The sequence below is a fragment of the Lates calcarifer genome, linkage group LG17 (genome assembly GCF_001640805.2).
Source record: "Lates calcarifer isolate ASB-BC8 linkage group LG17, TLL_Latcal_v3, whole genome shotgun sequence".
NCBI lineage: Eukaryota > Metazoa > Chordata > Actinopteri > Centropomidae > Lates > Lates calcarifer.
In genome coordinates this window covers 25784135-25809721 of record NC_066849.1, presented here as the reverse complement: position 1 = coordinate 25809721, position 25587 = coordinate 25784135, and the positions used below count along the sequence as shown (strand labels likewise).

Here is a 25587-nt window from a genome sequence, read left to right as displayed (position 1 = left end):
TCTCCTCACCCTCCTCCCCCCTATTTTCTCCCCATGCTTCGGTCCAGCTGTGCCAACGAAGCCCGTGTGTTACGTTTTTCCTGTTGCTTCTCTGGCCAAAAAATGAAAAGGAATGATGGAAAAAAAAAGAAAAGAGACGGTTAAGTGAGAATGAGAGAGAAAGAGAGAGAAAGAGAGTGAGTGTCAGTTTCTGGCATGGGTTTTGCTGCCTGCTCAGTTTTCACGGCCCGTGGTTTTATTAGACTTTCCGCCGGGCTGCGGGCAAGGTTAAACGTCCACCGCTGGCCCGCTTGGGTTCGAAACCTCCTGTTAGCCCCCCTGGCTCCTCTCCCCTGCCTCCACCCCCTCCTTCTGGTTGTCCTGCGGTGCCGCTGCCAGTAAAGGAAACACATTAACACCCGGGCCAGTAACAGAGTAGGCTTTGTCCACAGCCAGGCAGGCCGGTCCATTAGGCCCACGCTCTGGTCGACACCGCACCAATTAGAGGAGGCAGGGAGCAGAGCCACTCCAAACAGAGGTGTGAGCTTTACAAGAAGGCTACAGGTGTGCTTGGGGGGGAAATAATGGACTTTATTACTGATTGGGGGTACTGTGCTACACTGGATCACTCTGCCACCTTTTTAAGAGCCAACTCGGCTCTGCAGAGTTTTGACAACCTGTGTTTAACCTGCAAACTTTAGTTTCCCTTGGATGTTGGATCAAATCAAACCTCTGCCTTCCAATTTACTTTAGTTACCAATCCAGGGTCTTGTTACGTTGCCTCACTCCTGCCAGGTCCTAATATATGATGTATGGATGGCTGCAACTAATGACAGTTTAATTGTTGTGTAGTCTATTGATTATTTTTTATTAATAATTTAATCTAAAACATAAATAGATCCCATTACAAGTTTTCAAAAACCAGAGTGAAATTTTGAGATTGTGTGGTTTGTCTGCTCAACAGTTTAAATCTCAAATATATTTATTTTACAATGACATAAAACAGAGAAACATTGAAGAAAAGAAAAGATGTTTAATGTCAAAACTGACAAATGAATTTCCTAAATTTCAAAGAGGAATACAAAACAAGAAATAAGGCTTGGAAGAACAGTGGGTTGTAATGTTTTAAAATAGAAAAATATAGTAAGGACTTAAACCAAACACACACACAGTGCAACTCAACAGCACTCATGCCTCTCAAACCTTTCCAGAAAGTTCCCTCAGAGCTTCAGAAATTATACAATTATAAATCTGTTTCTGGATGAGTAGTCCTCACCATGTCTACTTAACTGATCTTCATGTGTGAAATCGGTGGAGTTCCCCTGTAAAGTTGTTGTCGATGAAGTTTCTCTCCATAGATTAATTGCTTAATCGTTCCATTCTTAGATATGGCATGAGCATGTTGCTGTGTTCATATGTGTGTGTGTGTGCCCTTTGATGAGAGTCTAAGAGCTGATGTGGATGAAGAGCAAAGCTGACAATCACGGACACATCAGTGGCAGATGAATAATTGCTGGTTAATATTTGACTACAGTTAGCAGGAGTGGTGATGCCTGCCAGAACAGATGACCTGCCAGGTTGGAAAACGGCCCTGAGGCCAGATGAGACGATCATGCAAAGACAGGACAGGTCTGACATCAGAGGGGGTTTCCATCGGCAATTTATCTACGCTCTGTAAACACTTGCTATTTCCTAATAAAGGTGTCACTAATATTGATTTAAAGAGAACAATGGACGACTTTGATCAAACATTTTTAGCTCTTTTGTTTTAATTTGATATTAGAGTTTGTAGAAAGTCTTAAGTCCGCTCAGAACCTCGTTTAAACTTCATTTAACTCAACATGGCGACAAAGTAGCGTTGACACAGGGGCCACGTGACCCGCTACCAACACACAACATGCTGTATTTTCTCAAATAAGCGTGTCTAACCTCCTCTGGTCTGTTTTTACTCAGCCTGCCCAGGGCTGTCGCTTTTCTATGAAATAATTACTACAAATTTGGTGCATTCGCATGATTGGGTTCATGGGATTTTCCTGTGTCTAAATGGAGGCTCTGCTCCATGTCAGAGCAACAGTGATACAGTGTCGAGACAGAGCCACGCTATTATGGCCAGGATGGGCGCAGAGCTAAAAGGCAACATTCATCTCAAGCATGATGAGTTTAAAAAGCAGAATGTAGGAGCACTTAAGAGGTCTTGAAGAGGTTCACGCAAGGTTGTGGGAGATTTATGTACAGTGGAGATGTTGTGTGAGCTAAAAATAGCCGACTCTTTGATGCAAGCTTCAAGCTTTCCTTTGAAATTATATTTTCACATATCCCCACATATCTGCCATTTTGGCTTTTGAACAGAAGACAAGGGGAACCCAGCCAGAGTTAAACCCCTCAAGCTCTAATAGGCTGTTTCAACCAAGATGGTGGCATTATTAGTCATGACACCCTAATATTTAGTGTTGATTTCCATCAGTATAATGCTGTGTTTGGTTTGGAGGGTTGGAGCATTTATTCACAGGCTCTCCACGGCATCTTTCCCCCCGCAGCAGGGATAGAGAACACGACACCGGCTCTCAATGTGCCGCCAAAACACCCAAAGACTTCTCTAACCCTGCAAGTGGCACAGAAATAGTCATTAGGAGCTCGTTTGTTTTCCCGCAGATAATATCACCACATGTGTCTGCTCGGAATGAGACGCACCACTGGGCGATCTGGCAGATGTATACCCGCTGTCGATGCGGTGATTCTGGACTGGACACTGCACCGGCAGAGCAGGGGTGGTCCTGTTTGGTTGACATTTTTTTCTGTGGAACTTCCCTGTTACTTTTTTTTTTTTTTTTTTTTGGTGTTGACAGACTGATGCTATGAGATTTAACTTGGCTTCCAGCCCAGATTTGACACCGAAACATCGAATTAAAGGGGAAAATGAGAGAGAAGGAATCTAAAAGGATCTAGGGGCTGTAATGTGAGGTGGTAAAGAATTGATTTTACTCAGGGTGGCTTTTTGCTTGAGTTTTTACTTTGGCTAAAGGGGACTTGGAGCAGCAGTGGAGGTTTGGAAGGCTGTCTGTGTGTGTGTGTGGTGATGGAGCGTTTTGTAAAGTTTGGTAGGAATCTCTAAACTCTGCTTTCAACGAGGAGGCCATGATTTCACTTATCTGCTCCATGTTCCTCCACCAATCTGTGTTTGTGTGTGTTGGACCATGCTGAAACTCTGTGATATTTATATCCCATGTAAACTGTAATTGAATTCAGAAGATGCCAACAAAGCATTTTTAATGTATGTGTTTTAGGCTCAAACTTTGTGACGCGTAAGATCAGTCGCTCTGTGGCAAAGATTCACCTGGGCCAACTGGAGAGCTTCAGCCTGGGCAACCTGGACTCCAAGAGGGACTGGGGCCACGCCAAAGACTACGTGGAGGTAAAACACACACCATAACCACACACAATTCCAGAGAAACACACACAAACTGTGCGTGCACTGCTTCAGAGTTGAACAGGGTTCAGATGTGCGCATAGCATCAACGGCATGTTTTCCCAGATCATTTGAGGCCACAATATGCGATCTGCATGAAGCCTCCTATGATTCTCTGCCAAAAGAGAAACAGAGATAGAGAAGGAGAGAGGGAGCGGGAGGAGAGAGAGAGGGCCGCACGCTGTGAGGCCACAGACTTCACTCTGGTTTCCCACAACTCACCCATGTCCCAGATCCCTTCAGGCCCCCATCACCATTCCCCGAACGCCCGCAGAAGAAAGAGAGATATTAAAGGAACGCCGCGTCCTGGGGACGATGACAGAAATACGGTGTTTGTGTTAACGTAATGGTGCCAGCAGCAAGCAGAGAAAGGAGTGGGGAGATGAAACGAACAGTGGGGTCGCCTCGTCCAGGAGCAGACGGAGCTCAGTGTTTCTGAATGTGTGCATTTTTCCCCCTGGCGCATGTGTGTGTAAGGAAGCGCACATTCTTGTGTGTGCGTGTGTGTGTGTGTCAAAGTGTGCGATAGGTTAAGGTTGGAACATGTGTGTGTGGCTTGCCGAGATGAAAGACTCGACGGGTTGCCATGTCTGACAGCAGACCCCTCGCAGCGGACCGTGTTATTATTAGGAGGTGATGGTGGCGGAGGTGGTAGGGGGTGCTCTTTGAGATGGGAGTCGGGGTGAGGAGGTTATGGCGGGGAAGCGCTGCAGAGCACAGTGTGGGGTCACTGCGTCAGACCAGGGAGGTAGTGAATCGGCAGTTCGCGCTGTTTAGGCGGGGTGCGGAGGCGTCAATGGCGTCAGCGAATCGGGAAGACTTTCGCTCGCTCAGTCATATCTAACTGTAACCACAATGAATAATTTTTCCCTCCTGTGGTAGGAAGTCTGACTTCAATTGAGACTGGTAAAATGGAAGCACAAAAGTTTATTGTTTTTAAAAAAGGATCCATTTGTGTGATTTTTGCTTTGCTGTCATGCAAACAGATTCACAGCTGACAAAATACATTGTCATACTGATGCAGTTTTGGAGGTAGAAGTCCCAAAAGTCATTTTTCTCAGACAAATATGAGGTGACAGGTAGGTCTGCCACTAATGAGTCAATTTTAGAAGCAGCACAATTACATACAAAAATCCTCCCCTGGATTTCCACGTGGCATTGACAGTGTTTCAGCTTCAGTTAACAATTTACGCTTATCCTGATACTGTTTCTCCACTTCATGAATGTGCAGAAACAAGAGGATAAATGTGACAAACTGGGAGAAATAAAAGAAACGGACTGAGTACTAAAAATTAGTCAAACACACCCCATACACACACACAGGGTCGGTGTGTTTTTATGGAAAAGTAGTACAGCCAATGTCGCGTCAAGCAAGGGCAAGAAATTGGGTAAAGAAGTCATCTATAACTCCAGTTTCAGATGGATTCTGGATTGAATTAGTATAATGCAGGTTTTGCCCACTTCACTGTAACACAGTGAGTGATTCTTACTCTTGACAAAAATGCTGGAAGTTGAATCACATCCAGCAGGTTTCTTCATCGTGTTATGTTAGGTCTCTCTGACTGACCAGTTGTGTACTTATGTGTTGTATGTGCAAACCCTGTGTAGCTGGATTTGTGCGTCTATGCATGTGTGTGTGCGTGCGCTCGCCTGTCCAGGGCACCCTGGCTTGAGACGCTCCAGGTTTCCTGTGGGAACCGCCGACATTCCAGTTCTGGTGAATCAGGCACCTCCTTGCCGCGCGTCTCCAGTTTCGGAAAGGCGGATTTCGGGAAGCCAAACAGAAGCTCGAGGTGCTGAGGGGAACTGAGGTGGAGGAGGAGGAAGGAGGAAGGAGGAAGGAGGAGGAGGAGGCGGCAAACAGACGCGTGTTTGTAGGACGTTTGTACATTATGCATAAATGAACCATCTCTCCTGCTGAAAGTTCACCCCACCCAGCAGACCATCAAAGACTGTGACTGTCACCACTGCCCCCCCACCTCTGCTTCACTCTGTCTCACTTTGAAATATCCAGCCAGCCAGCCAGCGTCAGCAGTATGTTACCATGGCAAAGCCAAACAACTGGCAATTTGTAAACAGAACCATGTGTGTCTGCTTTAGGCTGACAACTGCTTTTCCTCCCTCTCCCCTCTCTCTCTCTCTCCCTCTCCTCACCCCACCCAGGACAGGGAAATTGCTTGTAATTGGCTGTGGATAGATTGCGGGTGGCAGGAGGGGCGTGCTGTGTGTCTGCTCTAACGACGTCTGAAGGCGTGCGGCTAGCTGGGCATCGTCTCAGGCGGGTATCGGGTGTCCGTCCCCGGCAGGCAGACAGACCTGGAGCAGCCCGGCTTCTCTCAATGGAGCCCTTTATTACTATTATGGTATTATGGAATACATGCCGGGAGCCGAATGCTCTAGTATAAAATCAGTAGATAAAATGATTTAAATCCTCCTGATCTCATTTTCCTCAAAGGGGTTAAGCTTTGGACGATCTTTTTTTCTGTGTGCGGTTCACTGTGATTTGGCGATACAGAACAAATATCTGAATATGAGGAGAAAAGGAAACCCACAGCAATCACTCACTAAAGGCTCCGTCTGAGCAGATAAAGACACAGGAGTCGGCCATCTTTACCAAGGACTGCCCTCCTCCCTACTCCTTCCTCTCCTCTCAGCCTGTGCCCCCACCCTGAGTTGGCCCGTGGTGGGCACAGCTGTTTGGAGCCCCCCCTACCTCCTCCCCTTCTTGCTCCAGAGAGCCATTTCCTGTGTAGAGAAGAGAGCTGGCTGGGAGGGAGCAGGAGCAGAAGTCGGCCTAGTGGTTTTGGCCCTTTCTCTCCCCTCGGGCTCCATCCTGCTTCACTTTCTCTCTGTCTTTTTGTCCGTTTCCTCTCCCGCCTTGTGCTTTTTATTCTTCATGTCCCTCCCGCCTCTTAACCTTTCACTGTTTAGTGTTTTGTACTCCTGAAGAGCTGCGTCACTGGATCAGCGCTCCACCAAACTGTTGCTCCCTCTTGTCCGGCACTCATTTGGCGAGCAGTTACCACCCAGTTACCAGATATTTCCCTCTGACATCTAATAACCGGCTCTTATTTTTCCCCTGACTGGAGCTAGCGTTGCTGTTCCTCGCTGCTATAGCGGACCAGAAACTGTTGCCAGATGAGACGTGGCTGACCCGCTGACACACAGTCCCGACCACCCCTCCTCCCTGCTCTTGTCTTGTTCGCATATTTATTTTCAAAATATAATTACCTGTGAAATTCTGATCTTCAGGTGTGTGTGTGTGTGTGGTTGCCCCTGTGTGGCGGTAGCTGTCTGATTCCTGGCATTGTGTGGAGGCAGCGAGGTGACAGGACAGCCCAGATGGTGTCATTTTTCACCTCCTTTATTTTTCTTATCCTTTTTTTGTGTGTCGCAGCTGCCTCTCTGTGCAGTAATGGTTACAGATGAGGCTAATTAGCCAATCACAGCACAGATCAGGGCCAATCACAGATGATTGATGAGAGTGGTGGGCCATTCATCACATGTTTTTGGCTTGGGAGGTGACAGCGGGGGCAGGTTCGGGGACTTGGTACAGTAAGTTAGACGTTAATGTCTAAATTTTGAACTTGTTGCTGAGGCGCTTTTCCAACAAAACTCAGCACGCTGAAAGGCCTCATTATCTTTCTCAGAGACTGTTTGACATGAGCTTAGACTTGACAGACACTGGATGTTTGGCTGTGGAGATCAGACAGAAGATGTGTCAGTGTTGAGCATGTTAAAGTCTGATAGTGTTGATGTTTTGTACATGACTGAGGTTAGAAAGAAAACTTAACAAGCCCAGATATTTCTACCAATTTATGAAGCTTGTAATCACTCCAAGTCAGCTCAGCACAGCTCCAACCAGGGACACAACTAATAATTAATTAGTTAATATGTTGATTAGCTTCTTGATTAATTGAAAAATCATTAGGTATAGAACTGAAAGATATTCAGTTTATAATTGTAAAACAATGACGATCAGAAAATAAAAAAGCTGGAAGAAGATCATTTTTCCATTTTTGCTTCAAAACTATAAACTGATTGTCAAAACTGTTGCTGATGATTGATTAGATGATTGATGTTGTTGCGGTTCAGTTACAGTTATGACATCAACAGTAAAGACTTGGCGCAATCTGTGTCCATGAAAAGTACAAGCAGATATCATTTCTGGCCTGTGTGGTAGGAAAAAGCTGATTTGCTGCATCTTTTGAAATAATATCAGTGTTATATGTGTCAAGGTATTCAGTCTTGTCCTCTTCTCAAACCACAGTTTCACAGTAACTCAAATGTTCATAATTGGCCAACATATCACAACATCATCAGTACAGGTGCAGCTGGTGCAACATTTGATTTTTCCGTTAATGATTGTCCCTGTTCTGTGCTGCGTTTGTGGCTGCAGGGTTCAAACTTGAAACTCACTTGTATATTTTGTCAGGTCATAGAGGGCGCTGTCCCCTTGTTACACTCTGTGGTATAGATAACTGTGTGTGTGTGTGTGTGTGTCCTTTATGTGCGTGTCGGGATCTTTACTGCAGTGATTCAGGGAGCTGATAAATACCTTTGCCTGCTCTGTAGGGTTTTAATAAACACAGCTGGAGTGGTAAAGAGCTAAAATGGGAACTAATAGGGCAGAGGAGAGGGAGCATTAAGTTTCATCACCAAAACCTCCTGACTACATCCAAACCCCCTGACCCCTCAACCCCTGATGTCCCAGCACACCCACCCTGGCATAATCATAATGTCATCCCCTGAGATTTGTGTGTGTGTGTGTGTGTGTGTGTGTGTGTGTGTGCGCGCTCTGCAGGGGGTTAGGCTGAGCGTCGATCATTCAGTGAGAGAGAGACTGTGACAGGAGCTACTGTCATGTTGACTTGGCATCCCGCACAAGCAGGATGAGTAAACGACAACAGCTGTGTGCATGGATGGAGTCTGTGTGTGTCTATGTGTGTGTGTGTGTGTGTATGTGTGCAGGTTTTCGGGCGTTAATTGCAGGTGAAATTCGACCCACAGCCTTAACAGCAGCTCTATAAACTGGGGTTTACCCCCCCTGTGGCTCGGAGTAATAAAACCTCTCTGAACCTCCACCAGCTTCATGCAAGAACACACACACACAAACACACACAAACACACACAGACACACACACTGGGCTTATTTCAGCAACATATACATTTACAGAGCATGATGCCAAAAACATTTTATGCCTTTTAAAGGACTGATAAGGATGTCTGATCTCAGGTCTGAGGAGGTTTATTTGTTTCACGGAGCCTCTAAAATCTGTCTTTGGAGTATTGACTCAACTGTGCCAACAGTTACTGGTTCTCAGAGGTAGTTGCTTGTATTTTTTGCAATGTAATCCGATCAATCATTGTCTTTGTCACTGACAGGCTCAGATTGTGTCTGACAACATAATGGATAGGATTCCTACTGAGATAGAGCTTTTTATTAAAGAGTAGGATCCTTTTAGTTTAACCAGAAACATCGCTGTATATCACTACCAGACTCCACTGACAAAACCAGTAATTTTACTGAGCAGAACACTGGAGCTGCTGGAATACCACTGCCTCGACTGGTTTATGTACAGGATTTGAATACTTCTTTCACCACAAAAAACTGATATTTTAAAAAGTGCTGATCAGTTTAAACTGATTTTTGCACATCACTATGCAGCCACAAGTAGCTGTGTTTTCTTCTTGTGACAATCACAGCTCAGAAAACACTTCAGTGATAAAAAGTCAAGACAAGAATTGGAATAAAACCAAAATGAGAATGAGGATTTTTCCCTCTAGATTCAATCTTTTGCAATTCAGAGTCATAGTATCTGTTTTTTTAAAGATTATTAAATCTTATCAAAGTATCTTTATCTTGAATTTCTGAACCTCTGTTGCTCATAAAGTCATTTAAGGTCGAATTATGATTTGTGGAGGCATGACTGTACTTTTGGATTTTTGTATCAGTGATATTTATTTCCAGCCATCATGGCAGAATTTATTTTTTTAAACAATAAAATCCAAACTAAAGAGCCCCAGAAATCTCAAAGACTCATAACTACTGTTTGTAGTTGACAGTGTTGTTAAGTGGACGATAATCATTTATTTATTTTGTGTTAAGGACTCATATTTGAAAGGAAAAACACTGGCTGTGTCAGTAAAAGCATGAGATATACAGGTAGACAGACGAGAGCTGCACTTGGATACAAACTTGTAGGAGTTGAGATATGACGATAAGAATAATTAATTGGGTGAGAGACTTAAAATAGATTTCCAGGGAGGCACTCTTGCCCCATCTTGCCCCCATGTGTCCAGAATCCTAAATCATCAGACATGGGGTGAGTGTTTACTGTGGCATCGTACCAGAGGGTCAGGGAAAGAGGTTCAGGGGGGAGTCACAGAGCAGCGAAATGTTGAATATTTTCACAGTCCACATAAATTAGACCTGAAGGAAGATAAATAGAGGGAGATTGTGTAAAACTGACTCCCTCTTGCTGCTCTAACAATGGAGGAACAGATAACAGGCAGATCCATGATAGCAGAGATTCTAGGGTTACTGCATTTGTGAAGAGGCCACTGTAGGGTTATGCAGAGTGTGTGAGGTTGTGTGTGTTTCTACGTGGATGTGTACGGGCCCGACATTTCAGCTGCAAACCTCTGCAGCTTTACAGATAGAAACCTGACCCGGGAGATGTCCTCATTTCTGGGGTGAGATTCAGGGATTTTCAGGGATTTTTTTTCTGTCTTTTCCTGTTCTGTTCATTTTTCTCTTTACCCGTCTGTTTCTTCCCAGTTTGCATTTGGCAGCACAGCTCTTGGTGATTGGCTGAAAGAGTTGGATCAAAGCTGTGACTGGCTGGATCGCAGCGGGTAAAGGGAATGACAGAGGGGTTACTCGAGGCTTGAAAATCTTTCTGTCTTGAATGGGGAGTTTTCTACAAATAAGATCAATATTGCAGTGTTCCTACTGGCAATACAGCAGATTTGCATCTCCAATACTCTGTGAACCCCATAGTGCAAACACTCCTCCAGTCAGAACCTGTCAATTTTTTATCACAGTCTCAATCACTGCTCCATATTGTGCTGTCTCCTGCAATTAGTGAACAAAATCATATAATTAGCTGTGATTTGTGTGTGTTACCAAGTTAAATTTATGACTGTATTTCTTTTCTAATTTAACAATTTGCTCTTTAAACATTATTTATTTATTAGAATATTAAACCCTCTTTCTAATGTAGCTTGACAGTAATGTTTCCAGTGGCATCTTTTATTAAGAGAAGGAAATATCTCCTTATCTATTTCTTGTTTTTGTAAAAATGGCATCAGACCGAGCTCTAAATCATCCTCTTCCAACTTTATTATCACATCTATTGTCACAGTTTTTTGCCACAGTTAATTTATTTAATCATCTACTGGATCTCAACTTGCTTAAAAAAAATATATCAGTAATTTGAAAAAGTATATTTTGCCAAACTCACTTAAAACTGTCCCCTGGAAAAACTCAAATCTGCCTGTAGCCAATCTATATTGTTTAGTGTTTGTGATCTTTTTCATCCCTTAAGGATGAAGCAACTATCACTTATTATCCTCTTTTACAGCAGTAGGCGTTGAAGGTGATTAAATGCGACACAATAATGACTTTATTTTCCTGTTTCAAGGTTGTTTCACTCAATAAAACATTGGAAGTCAAGAACCTGCAAAAATGGTATACCAAAATCACCTTCCTCCTCCAGTTTAAGAAAAACTTTTGGAGGTTCTAATGCACTTTTATGTCAGACTTAATAGAGTTTTATAGCAGTATTGATTGTGAGTGCTAATTATTTTTAAATCGTTGGAACTAAATATTAATAATAAATTCACAGATGGCATGCCAGTGACTTTTACTGCCTGAAGGAGTCGAAAACGCCAAAGTAGTGGTTGTCTTTGCCTTTTAGTACAAACTGGAGCCGTCTGTCCAGCTGGACGACTGAGACGGCTCTGGTATGAAGATTGTCTTTGTGTAGGTCTCTTTTTTTTCTTAAGGGAGAGAAGAAAAGTTTAAAGTCCTTCATGTTGGAAAGAACTTTTTGGACCCATTAGAATCTTTACTCTGCAGTATGAGCATTTTCCTGTGTTATTTATAGTCGAAATATTAAGAATACATCTTTATAATTGAGAAAATAAGAGACATGATCGTACCACTGAGCTTTAGTGGTACTCTAGAATATCTGGTATTTTTTCCCAAGTTTGTATTGTTTTTTTTTTTTTTTTTTTTTGTTTGTGTTGTACGCAGAATCCTCAGCTTTCATATGGAGCCTGCAGGATAGTTTCTTTTTTTTTTTTTTTTGCACCTCCCGGGAGCCCCTGTAGAAAGCAGAGACACTTACATATAGGAAGACTGACAGGCATTTCCACAAACATACCTATACAAAAGACCTGACACACAGATGTATCTACATATGCACATAAATCATTAAGGAAAGGAAACCTCCAGTGACAAACTTTTTTCTTTTTAGAAAAACATTTTTATTGATTTATTTTACTTTTTCAAATTATAAACAAAAAGATCCCATCTCAAAAAGATGAAAAAAAAAGACAAGAAATTTTTCATTCTCCCAAATCCAACCTTCATAATTATAATAGAATAACATAGAAATAAACAGAAATGAATTAAATGTTCTAAATGTTCATATTTTCCATAAACCTTGTTGCTTTCTATCAAAGAAACTTGATCTTCTTCCTCTCACCGGATCTTGCACAGTAAGTTAATTAAAAGTTTGAGTTTTTCAGTTAGTTTCTGAAGTACAGCTGTTTATTTCAGAGTCCTGTTTTGTGCCAAAAACATTTTAGCAACTTTCACAGAAAAACCAGTGGATCGAAACGTTTCCTTACTGGTGCCAGTACAGTTTAGTTTCAGTACTGATACCAAAACCTTCCTTTGGAAGATAGAGACCTGTTTTCCTACAAAGAACACTTAATTCTTAAAGCAGAATTAGCCAGTTGTTACTTTCATCAGTGTTAAATGCTGTGTTAACACAACACCACTGTGAAAGAACTAAACCTAAATATATAGAGGCTAAAATTAACAACAACAACAACAACACAAAGATTCAAATCAGGAAATATCTGACCAAAGAACAGTCTAACAAAACTGACAGTCAGACCAAACATTCAATGACATTCTATAGCTGGTTGTCAAAAAATATTTTCCTACCTAACCTTAAGTGCTTGGCAATGCAGTATTCAGTAAATAAAGGCTGAGGCTGACAGCAATTGTGCTGTGTTTTGTTTTCTAAATCACTGACTTATTGTTGTAAACATGCTAAAGTGTCAGAGCTGTGTTTCGACAGGTTTTGGTTGGTGACGGGTGTGTGTTAGTGTGTGTGTGTGTGTGTGTCTGTGGTGGAATCCCACAGAGAGTCATACCTCCCACCTGGACAGAGGGAGCAGAGCAGGAGAGAGAGAGAGAGAGAGAGGGCAGGAGAGGGTGAGGGGGCAGGAGGGAGGGGGTTGTTGGTGGGAAGACTCCGTACCCTGCAGGGGGGGAGGAGTGTGAGCTTTGGGTGATGAGTAGGGGTGAGAGACCAGAGAACTAGTTTCAGTCCTGTGCTATGAAATATTACTTACTTTATATTCAATAGATGTATTTACTTACTTTGCAAACACTTTGAATCGCCTTGTTGTTGAAAGCTGCATTATCAATAAACTTGCTTTAACTAGATAAAATACTCATACTCTTCTTAGAGCTCCAGACCTTTCTTGGCAGTTTTTGATACTCTTTTGATATGCAGCCACATTTTGCCCTGCACCAAAAAAGCATTAATTCGATACCCAGCTTTAGTGATGCCAGCAAATTTTTATTGAATACAGAAAGAGAGCTCTAGTAGGTGGGGAGTCCACAGCTGCCTTGTGAAGCTGAGACACTCCCTGACTGGGAAGCACAAGTGTGAGAGGCACCCTAATGCAATAATCCCTCCCAGGCGTTTGTGTGTGTGTGTGTGTGTACACTTGTGTGTTGTCACACAGAAAAGGCCAGGTCTCATATAGTGACATTTTAGGGAGTATCAGTGCAAGTCAGGGAGTGAAGTGAAGCCTTCACTGGTCCAGCAGACAGCACTGATGGAGTAGAGGGATATTTAAGGGGGTAGGGAGGTGGGTCATCTCATTTTAATTGTCTGAGGAGTCTGGCCGGCTCTTTGGGACTGGAATGTGTGGGTGACCTCCTCTCTCGCTCCTTTACACTCCCTCGCTCTGCTCTCCTGTGTGTCTCTGGCTCTGTCAGGCGGTCGAGCGGCTCGTGGGAAGATTCTCCGTCCAGACTGCAGAGTGTCGAAATCGAGCCAAATATCACAAGAGCTCAGTCACAGTCTCAGCTCTCTCCGTTCTCTCACAGCTCTCTCTCTCTTTCTCGATTACATTTTTGTCTGAGTGACTGACCCCTTTGATACTCTGCGTTCTGTGCGTGTGCACTGTGTGTTGAGTGCACATGCACATGAATTTGAACTGTATGCATATGTGTGCGTACATGGGAACATCAATATCACTTGCTCTGAGTATAAATAGCTCCCTTTGTCCACATGAGAAAAATATCAGTTTGAATGTGCAAGCATGTTTGTGTTTTGTATGATATAGTGTTTATACTCTCATGCTGCCTTTTTTCTTTTTAGAAGTTTGTCCCCCTGCACACGTGTCTCTGTAGCACACTGCCAGAGTTATGTATATTAGTTTATAAATTTGGGTCACAAGTAGACCACAAGTAAACTCTCAGAAGCTTCATATACTGCTTTATCACTACTGTTTAAATCATATTAAGACTGTGATTAATAAACAAGATTAATCTATAAAAGTGTAGTTGATCTGTGCAACGAAAACAAAGCCCCAAAGCACCTAAGAGTTGGATGAGATGATCAATACCACTCTCATGTCTCTATGTCTCATGTGTCAGTGTAAATACATCCTTAAACATCATCTGTTTAGAATATGTGTCCATCTATAAGAGGACTCAATCAGACTTGTATATGCGGCTGTGCATTATACCCAAGTTGATAAATTGAGATGTAAATCTTTAAGTTTATACATTTGTGTCTTTAAATGAATAATTATTAAATTCTTATTTTGCACAGTTATAGAAATACACTACAGTAATGTATATTACACCCCTCACCAGTGACACTCACATACTGAAAACACTGAATTTATATTTCATTTGTTTTTGTTTTTTATTCTTATCCCCTGATTTACTCTTGTTTTTGTGGTCAGTTTTTGAGGTCAGTTTCTTTCCAAACCCGACTCATGACTGTTGCCTTTGTCTTGTTGCTCTCCACTGAGAGCTCCCTGCTCATGCAGAACTGCCCTTGTTCAACAACCTGATTGTGTTGTTTTGCACTGAGCTGAACACAACTCCAGGTATAGAGAGGGAGAGATTCGGTTCCAAGCGGCATTTTCCCGCCAGGCCCGCTGAGAGCTGAGAGCTGCCTGTAGTCTATTGAGCGTGGCAGAGACAGCATCCCAACCAGTCCACTTCAAACAGGCCTGATGGCTTTAATGGAATGGAAACATTTGTTGGGTCACAGCACTGAAAGCCTGTCTTCCCTCATCGCATAACACCAAATGGCTTCCTCATGTTGTCTGTTTTATATTAGACTTATATTAGATCCACGTTCACACAGGCTTATGATATTAAACTGGGCATATGTCCCTGTACGGCACACAAGCTCCCACACACACCGATATTTAACACTTGCAAACATGCTGGCATGCACAAACACACATGTTTGCAATAGGCCATGGAGGCAATTTGAGGAACAGGGTCATGGTAATAAACGGTACATTGTACTTGTGTTAATATTGTTGTACACATATTCACACACAACTGTAGATTTTATAAGAAATGACAGACAACAACACACTAGCACACAGCGTATGAGACCAGTGTATAATTGGTGAGGAAATGCTGTGTCGAGGTGTTGGTCTGATGGATGAGGAGAGAACTGACATGGCGTTCAGAGCCTCTCTCTGAGCCACAATGAGGCTTTCACTCAGCGCTGCTCGTATTGAACTCTATCCTTATTAAAACAGCCGCGACGGAGAGCTGCGTATTTGCTTTTAGAAGGTGGGACTTTCTTAGGGAGTGCCAGGGATCTCTTTTTTAATTAAGTGGCCCCAGCAATATGAGAGTCTGTGTGTGTCTGTGTGTGTGAAAGTGTGTATGTAACCTGAGGGGAGGCCCTGTCTGTGACCTGCAGTGATAGTGGCGGTTTGTTTTCATTCTAAACTGGCCCCAGAGTTACTGGTTTTGCACCTTATTTGACCTCAGCTTGACCTGGCCGTCACCTCTCCCTGACCCTTCTCTCAATGCCAGGGCTAACTTTTTTTTTTTCTCCCCTCCCTTACAGTGACACCTCTGTGTTTGCCCCCCCCCCCACACTTTTCTTTTTTCCTTTTAGTCACATCCTTTCCTTCCATTTTCTCTTTCTCTTCCCTCCCTCTGGGTTTTCCCTCACTTTCTACGCCTCTCTTTCACCCACCTCACAATCCCTTAGTCAGCTTCCCGGCACACATGTGCGTCGAGCTGTCGCACGCACGTACATGCGTGCACACAAGCGTGCACACACACTCACTCAATCAAAGTGAATGATTGCACATTTGTCTTGACAGTTGCTATAAAAAGAGCCGCCCACTAAACACTGCAGTCCTCTCATTATATCATTACCGACCCACAGCAGGCAGGCAGCTCTCTGACTTCTGTCTCCCTCTTTCTTTCTCTGTTTTCAAAGTCTTTCTCTCACTTTGGTGTTTTCCTTCACATCTTATACAGCAAAGAAAGGAACAGAAGAAAAGTGTGAGACAGAATGAGAGTGAAAGAAAAAGTGGGACTGTGGAGTGAGACATGCACCGTGGCTGAGGGGAATCCCTAGCTCTCCATTGTGGAGCAGAGGCTCCATGGCTCCAGGGGGCAGGCCAGCTGAAGTGTTTGTTTATGTCTGTGGGCCAGAGGGGAGAGACGGTGGCCATGTTCAGCAGCTACATGAAAGGCCGTCAGCGCTCTAATGAGACGTAATTACCGTGCGCGTGTGTTTACGAGATTGCGAGGGAGCGCGGAGGAAAGAGAACGAATAAGCACGTTTCACCCTGCCTGTGTTTACTCCCCGTCTTCACAAATCTTACGTTTTTCACAGCGCAATAGCTTGCCTCGTTGCTCTCCAAACCAGCGCAACCTCAAAGTATAGACCTCGCAGATTGGTGACTGTCACAGCCTGTCATGCTTGTTTTATTCCCTGAGATGTTGAGCTGCCGACTGGTGTGACATGCTGCGAGGTGGGTAGCGTAGTCTCTCATGTGCTGGCCACGTGGCTGGGAGGATTCAAAAATACACCAGATACAAATTTAGAATAGAATAGATGCTAAGAAAGGTGTGTGATTATGTGCTGAGAAGACTGGCGAGGATAATTAGCTTCACCAGGCTTTACCCTGTGATTGACCAGTGACCAGTGCTCATTTAACACAAAGCACCTTCTTTGAGTTGAGCCAAACATATGCCTGTTGGTACATCAGACACACACAGAGCAACAGAAGTTATGTGTTTGTTCACCTGATGAATATAAGTTCAACATTCAACTCTTCTTTCAGCTCTGGTTTGGTCTCCACCATCTCCTGAGAAACATACTTGTCTCTTACGCTGCTACGTGTTCCTCTTTCTTCACCAGCTAACCGCTAACTTTATCTGTCTGCTGTTTGGGGCTGGACAGACAGCGTACAGAAAGTCTATCAGAGCTTATCTGCTGAAAACAGCTGCCTGATGCTGCTGGGACAATGTGAGCAAAGAGACTGGATGGTTCATGTGCTGTTGAACCAAAACAATGAGCCAGTAGAAGCTGAGGAGCTCTGCAGATGTTGGGACCATATAATTTTATGAGGGTTTGTCTCTGCAGTCAGTTATTGTTTGCATGTAAATATTTGCATGGATTATAGGCTTTAGGCAACAGTGGAGTTTAATTTGACTACACTAACAATCTCCTTCAGGTATTTTTTTGCCAGTGACTTAAAGCTGAGAAACATGGGTTGATCAGGTGACAAAGTTTGTGATCTTAGCTGAGTTAATATCCTCGAGGTCTGCTGTCTGTCCATGTCATCTGCGTGGGCAGACCATGATGAGCTCTTTAATGGCCTGGAACTGGAAATATGACTGTTTGTATTTACAGGCCATTAAGAGCTTTCCACTGGCATTCACACTCTCTAACCAGAGAAAACACGAGCTGCTGCACGGCAAACACCAGCCTACGTGTACCGTACGCCTCCGCCACTGAGAGCTCTCTCTGTGTGCTTCAGAGTGTGTGTGAGCGCACGGATGCTCGCCGCCCCCAAAATAGCATGCGCCCCTAATTGCGGCTGCAAACACAGGTGTGGAAAGCCAGGCCTCCCTCCGCCCTAGTCCCAGACCCACCGTCCAGCACACAGCACCCTGTGTGTTCCTGTTTGGGAGCACAGGAAGTCCAGACTGTGTGTGTATGTGTGTACACATTTGTGTGGAAAGAGAGTGTGCAAATGTGTTTCTTCATCTATGCAAGTTGTTGAGCGTGTGTGTGTGTGTGTGTGTGTGTGTGTGTGTGTGTTAAAAGCAGAGAGTGGCTGAATGAGTAAGTGAGTTTGTGCATCTGAGTGTGTGTTTGCGTGTATGTGTATATGAGAGAGAGAGAGATTTTGTGTTTGTATATGAACGAGTCCAGACCACACCCTTTGAAGTCGGCAGTGCAGTGTGTTGGGGTTTGGGCACGGACACACAGCCCCTCCACTGCCTGGCTGGAAACCCTATACCCCACATCAATCAGACCTGCCACTCATGCATTATTCATATCCCAGACACACACACTTAAACATACACTTTCTCATCCTCAGACTCTGTAGTTTTTGCCCCTTATATCTCCAGTTGGCAACAGACGTAACATAGGTTGGGTGGTGCTGCTGCTGGGGGTCTGCCTTCATTTAGTCTGAGTCAGTTGGAAACAAAGGTGGGGTTGTGAAGTAGTGAAGGGTTTTCTGTTATTCCACAGCAAGTTGTAGCTCGGAATAATTCTGAATTGCTAAAATAGAAACAAAAATATCATTGTATTCACTTTTTCTTAATGACATTTCAGTCCTCAGATCTTCACCTTTACCAAAACACTTTTTTCCAGAGCTCTCAGCTGCATCACACAGCCTTCATCTGTGCTTAGTTTCATCCATCAGACCACAGACTGACCTCTAGCATCAACTCTGACCTGCTGTACTTCCTGTAACTGTCTGCACACACAGTGAAGGATTATAATCTTCATTTTGGGCGTGCTCACTTTGACTTTATGAGTGGTTTACATAATCTAGTTTCACTCTTATGTTTATAAAAACTGCCAAAACTAGAGGACAGGATCTAAATTGTAATAAGCTGGAATCATCCTTTAATGTAGTGTTAAGTTTTAGGGAAAGCACATCAAATTTAAATTCAAATTTGTTGCCTTGTCTATTTATAGCCTCTGGAAAATGGATGGCCCCTGTATGGAAAGCTATTTATCACTGTCCACTCTGCTGTCAGTCTCTCTCTCTTCCTGTCTGTGTATAAGTCTCTCTCTCAACTTTAGTCGGTATTGTCTCACTCTCCTCGAAAACCCAAAATGAGCAGTTTCCAGGCCACCGTTCTCTTCTGACGTTCCTCGTCGTGTGTCCTCACATTCTCAGACCACAGACCGTTTTCTGTCTCCTCCCTGTTTTTCGTTCTCAGACGTCAGTCCCGTACTGGAGCAGATCGAAATCAGGCCTTGGAGGACAAGTTGTTATTGACCTCCTGCTGCGCTCCAAGCAGCCATCACTGCCAGTGGAAGACAGATGTAGACGGAGACAGAAAGCGGCAGAGTAGCATTAGGTCTTCCAGGCGAACAAGCAGACAGGAGCTGTGAGAAAGAGCTCAGTTTGACATGAGAATTAGCTTTTGTAAACAGTTAGAGCAGTCAGTGTCAGGCTGCTGACACCACGGGGTGTTACATTCCCACATCTTCACAGACAAAGCTTGAATTAACGGCACAAAATGTATAATAGGATTTGAATATTTTGAGTACAGACTGCAGACACATGACATCTGTTTGGCTGTGCTAGACAAAGTTGTGCTTATTAAATTTTCAAAGCTTGTTTATATTCATATGAGGTCACTGTTGAATTATTGATTAGGGGAAAAGTGTGAGGTGGGCGTGTTCGTCTATTTGTCACAGAGGAAGGGTGTTTCCTGCTTAAACAGCAGCAGATGCCGGTTCGACTGCTCTGTCTGTCTGCGTCTTCTCTCTCTCACTCTCTCCACGTCTTCCTCGGTTTGAGTCTCAGCGCGCTGAAGCCAAATGGAAAGTGACCCTTGGCAGGCAGCGCCATATTAAACACAGTGGGTCACTGTCGGAGAAACATGCTGGCAGCTTGTGCCAAAACGCACTGGCGAGCTATTCAGACTGCATTTTGGACTATTTTACCAAGCAGTTGTACAAGCTTTGGCAAAGTCACAGTGAAGTACGCCCAGAGTCTGAGCAAGCAGGGGAAAGCTGGGGAGTTTTAGAGCTGACAGAAATACAAAATTTGACAAACGAGCCCAGACGCCATTTTTAAAAATACAGCCTGGACACAGAAACAAAGGGCATTGTTGGAGGGATCTGACGGGCTCTCACGACTTCTACGGGAATGGTTTAACACTGCTACAGTAGCCAGGGGGGCCCATTTTGGGGTGGAGAATATTGTCTGTGTGTGTGTGTGTGTGTGTGTGTGTGTGTGTGTGTGTGTGTGTGTGTGTGTGTGGGCTAGGGCAGGATATGAGGAAACCTCTGAGCAGCTCAGTGGATATTTGTTCGCATTAACTTGGAACGTTTAGTTTAAACACTGACACTGAGCTGGGTTCAGGTCCAGTTCGCACAGTGTGTCCATGTGGTGCACCTTGTTTACACAAATTTTAGAACATTTTATCTAAAATTAATTGAAGAATAGTTATTAGGAAGCAGTAAGTGTATGTAATCTTGTATAATGAGCTTGTTGTCAGACCACCACTGGGTTCAGGATCCTATTGATGCTGTTGAATCCCCAGTCTACCCACTCTCCCCTCTTTCTTCTGGGCAGGGCACGGTGGAGGCTTACTGTAGCTAACACACACACTCACAGGAAGCCAATAAGGCATCAATGTCCTTCCAAAGATCCACAGATGGTCCTGTGTTAGACTGTTAGTGTGTTCAGATGGGTCAGATACGAGAGCCGCGGCTCCCAGGTTGTTGTATATTTACCCACGGAGGAGAGGCTCCAAGACTCATTCCTTGTTCATATTACTGGGCATTACTCCGAGTTATAAAGAGATTATGGCCGATTGAGCGCAGATTATGGACAAAAACCTGACCTATTGTGTTTCATACGGCACTCTGTGAACAGACTAGAACTTATTAACATGTTATCCGCGTCTTGCTCTTGTCTATTTTCACAACCGCTGCTTATGAGATCCTTTTTCCAAGCATGAGGGGGATTTTGGTGCTGTTTTTGCAGCTTGACCCACAGTTCGCCACAAGCATTGGTGTCATTTTTTTAGGTAGTACAACATCCTTACTACCAGTAAGTAGGGCATAAAAAAGTACAGGCCATCCCAATCCCTTGAATTTACCAACACTCAGTTCTCAGTAGATACTGAAATATTCTAGGTTGTAGGTAGAAGTAAACTGTTATTAAAAATACTAACACCAAACTTCATGAAAACCTCCTGCTGAAAAATCATACAAAAAGGGCAATTATATTTTTAAATTTTCGTATTATATTTCATGCAGTCACAATGCAAGAAATCATAGATTGGTAGTTGGTTGATTTATAAGCATAAATAGGGATTTATTCACTTTAACATTCATTCTGTGGTGGTCAAACAAAAGCAGTACATTGATATTTTTCTCACAAACTCAGCTTTGTAACTGTTTTTAGACAGAGCTGGGCTGTGCTTTCACACTGAAACTATATCCAGTTCAACTCTGCTGCCACACTAATGGAGGTGATGCATGAGAGTGCACATAAATCAGCAGGTGGATTAGTGTATATGCACCTGGACAGTGTAAAAGTCATATAGAGAACAGTGTAGAGGCAATTAAGAGAGATTGGATACTCCAGAAAGGATCTGAGGTGTGATTTTTGCCTGGAAATGTTACATAACTGACTCATTTTCTTTTCCTGTGTGTGTAACATTTCTGAATCTAGCCAGTTTTTACTATTTTAGTCAAGTTTTTTATGCTGCACCAATAAAAGATGCTGTTTGTTTGCATGATTACCACCATGGGTGGAGTAATAAGAGTCCACTGGTTAGCCCTGTTCACCTGCTGTACCCAGGCTATTAGAGATATACGCCGTGAATTAGCCCGTGATGCGACCCCGCTGCATTCTCTGTTGACCCCATCCATCTTCATTATGCTTCAATTATTGGCTATAATTGTAATTGCCATGCCTCTCAGTCTGCATGAGAAATCCTGGCACGTTGACCGCGTCCCGGCTCGGACTATAACTCACCGCCGTGTCCTCCTCCTCCTCCTCCTCACCCGACCGCTGCCAGTCCCGTCCTGAACCTGGACCCGCCGAGGGCAGAGTGGAAAGGTTAAAGGGGCGGGCGGCGGGCGAGGGAGGGAAGGAGAGAGGTCACGGCTCCGGTGAGAAGCGCTGCCAGAGCCCACTCCCAGAATGCCGAGCTGGAGTCAGTCTCGGCCCGTCCTCGCTGAGAATCATGGGAAAACATGTTAGACAATTAATCATGGCCAATGAGGTGGAACCAGGCTACTCGAGACAGACCTGACAGTGATTATTGATGTGTTGTGCGAGCAGCAGAGTGGATGTTTGTGGTGAAGCTATGTGTGATTCTCTCTGCGTGTGAGCTGTTTGACCACTGACATCATGTTGACCGAAGTGGCGACTGTGATTCTCTCCTTAGTTACGACACACGAAACTACAAAACAAAACAATATCTAGTTGACCTAGAGCTGATTATTTTTGTCTGACATCTCGTTTTACTCTGTAACCCGTGGTGACATCATCCCGATCCCACTCTCTGTTATCGTTCCTCTGCTCAGCTCCTTTTTCAGTATAGAGAGTTGGACCGAAGCAAGTATTGTATACAGCACAATACTAGTGTACAATACTAGTGTAGTCCAGTACAGCAACCTAACATTCCTACAAGTCCTACATTCATGACAGATGAAATAAAAAAAAATATCTGTCATGTATTATTTTGTCTACCGCATTTGTATTAGTCATAGACAGTCCTCAGTATAAGACTACATTAGTTTTAACTAGGTAAACATAAATAACCATTAACTATGCAGTTTATGGAAAGGGAAACTACTGCTAATTTATTTCAAATATAATTAAATTGTTTCCTCTTACATTATATTGGTATTTTGTGAAATGTCTAAGGGATCTTTTACTGGCTAAAAAAATGTAAATAAAAAATAAATTATTTACATAATTGGATATTTGTAGGATTTTTTTTTTCTGATATGGATCCTCTTAAACAATAGATTTGCAGTAAACCCTTCTCCTCTAAAATGTAAGATGAATGAAACATGCCTCAGTGAATATATTTGGTTTGTCACTGCAGTTAACTTATAAATGCTAATTTCTTTTTTTCTTTCTTTTTCCGGCCTCCTGTCTGCTCCGTGTCTCTCTCCCATCATCAGGTAAGATGTGACTCTTCTTTATTCATCTGCTGTTAGAGTGAGTGTTGAGTGTGGATGCGATGAACTCTTTTTTTTCTACTGTGTTGTATGAAACTTTTTCCCCTCCTACTTAAATACATACACTGCAGGCCTGCTTCACCCTGAGCTTTTACAATAGTCTTTTATCAGTGTACATGCTGGTTAAGTGAAGACAGGTGTATGTGTCTGCTGAAGGGAGAGACAGAGGTACCCATCACTGAGTATGAGTGTGTGTGTGTGTTGCGTTGTAGTGCAGTGTTGAGTGGCATGTAGAAGCCTCCGGCAGAATCCAGAGTGCTGAAAGCAGACCAGTGAATTGTGACGGGTTTGCAGCTCATCTCTAACTGAGAGTCTTGTGTCTGTCTGTCTGTCTGAGTATTAGCACCTCTCTGTCTGCTCTGCTACACTCCACTTTGCCACAGACAGAACTGATGACAAGTCGCCTGCAGCAAAGCATGTCGACACACATTCAACAATTACCTGTGAGCGCACAAATGTCTCTGGCTGTGTTTGTTTCACAGCTTAGAATATGATATGTGGACACTGTACAGGTTACAGTTAACTCTTGTTTATTGTCGGTATTTTGTTATTTGACTGACCTGATATGAGGAACCCACAGATTACAATAAGTACCCTTTACAGTAATAAACTGAATCATGTAATGAGCTCTCTTTACTGTCAACAGGTGTGTTGGAGAATGCACCAAATAATTTTTAAGCAGACTCTTTCCTAATCGATAACTGATTCAGGGCTGCAGTATTACACCCACAACTCATCAGTTCTTTAGTTTTTGACTCTGTCTTCGCATCACTTTGACAAGTGAAGAGCACATCTGTTCACATGAGTCATGTCAAATGCTTGATGCCTCTGCCTGCCTGTCAGGCGCTGACGCACACTCCTGTCCTATTTTTTTGACAAGATGCCACCTGTACACTTCTGAAGTTGACTTGAGGAAAGAGTGGAGATCCACCACATCAGCCTTTGTGACTGTTGTGCGTGGGGCATTGCTACAACGGATGTCAGCTGTCGTAGGACGACATGTTGTTTTACAAAGTAGCCAATTGAAACTCATTCATCCTGAATTCTGTGCAAAGATCTGGATGCCTGTCTTTCAGGTGCTTAAATAAGTTTGAGGTGTCTGTTCCAAATGCTCTATGACACCATTTGTATACTGACTTTTGGTTCTTGTCCCCCATACACGACTTGTCCACAAGTCTCGGTGGACCTGTTGATGCACTGTGTCTGCCTTCCTTCTTCCTCTTCACTTTACATTCAATTTCCATTTGTCAGCAGTTGATAATCGAGGCAAACATGTCTGTGGAGATCCAGTATTTGCTGTAGCTTTCAAGTGTTCAATAAATGCATGAAGTGCTAATTCAGGGACATTTTACTGAGCAGAGTTTTAGTGTAATATCAGTGCAGTGCCTCTTTTTCTGTGATTTGTGAAGGACTGACTGTATGGACATTATGATTTACAGTGAAGATGGCTTGCATAACAGGATCTTTGTGGTTTGCTTGCCTCACGCATGACACACGTATGAAGTGTGTCCGGTGTGTTTGTTGCTCCCCTGTGGATCCAGAGATCATGAATCATGCCTGCTGGATGCATTTTGGACTGCGAGCGCCTGAGAATGTGTGTTAGCATGTGTGTGTAACACACACCACCATCTGTCATCTCTCTGTTACACTCTCTGTGAAAGGGTTTAAGGTTGGTGGAGGTTATTTGGTACATGACCCTCCTGTCTCTATCTCTTTACTGCTGCAGAGTCTTCTGTCTGTCCTCCAGTCTGAGGTGTAGACTTCATATCAGAGAACATGGCTGACGTCTGCCATTTGTTGTTGCATGTGCTGGCTTTATCCCCTCTGTGAAATCCTGGCTCCTGCAGGGGCATTAGGGTTACAGTGACACCCCACCCTGGTCTGACTCCAAGGTCAAAGGTCACACTCACATTTTTAAAGAGACAATAGTTAGTTTAGTTGACTCTCTCTCCACGTGTCCACGGGAAAGGCTTGAGTCCAGGACAAAAACGTGCATTCAAATGAACATTTTCAGTACTTTTATGGCTATTAATTACAAAAATCAGCCATATTAGTCTAGCTGGTCAGGCCCATGACCTGAATATCCATCCATCCATAAACAAAAATAGCTGTTTATCCCTTTGAGATCTTTTTTAATTTTCTATTTTTTGTTACATTTCATGTGTCTCGGCTCAGTTTTATTCTCTGTTTTCAGACTTTACGGTATTTACGGTAATTGCATAGCTTGAAATTTAATAAGAACGGCCACAATTTATGGTCTTTATGTTTGTAATGTATTAGACTATGGACTAGCAGTCCTGGCACCGGGTATTCACAACATGGTTCAAGAATTCTGGTCATAATTAACAGGAGTCATTCATCCTCCAGCTATCATACCTTACCCGCTCACTAACAGAAATCAGCTGCCAGAATAAATTCCCATGGTCA

The 25587-nt window shown here is 43.4% G+C and overlaps 1 protein-coding gene across 1 annotated transcript in view; it reads left to right on the top strand.

Annotated features, from left to right (window-relative positions):
* gmds (GDP-mannose 4,6-dehydratase) overlaps positions 1-25587 on the top strand; it is a 153786-nt gene that overhangs the window by 59741 nt on the left and 68458 nt on the right. Inside the window, exon 7 of the mRNA XM_018670909.2 lies at positions 3264-3391. Within this exon, the coding sequence (XP_018526425.1) occupies positions 3264-3391 (128 nt within the window). The remainder of the gene's footprint in view (positions 1-3263; positions 3392-25587) is intronic.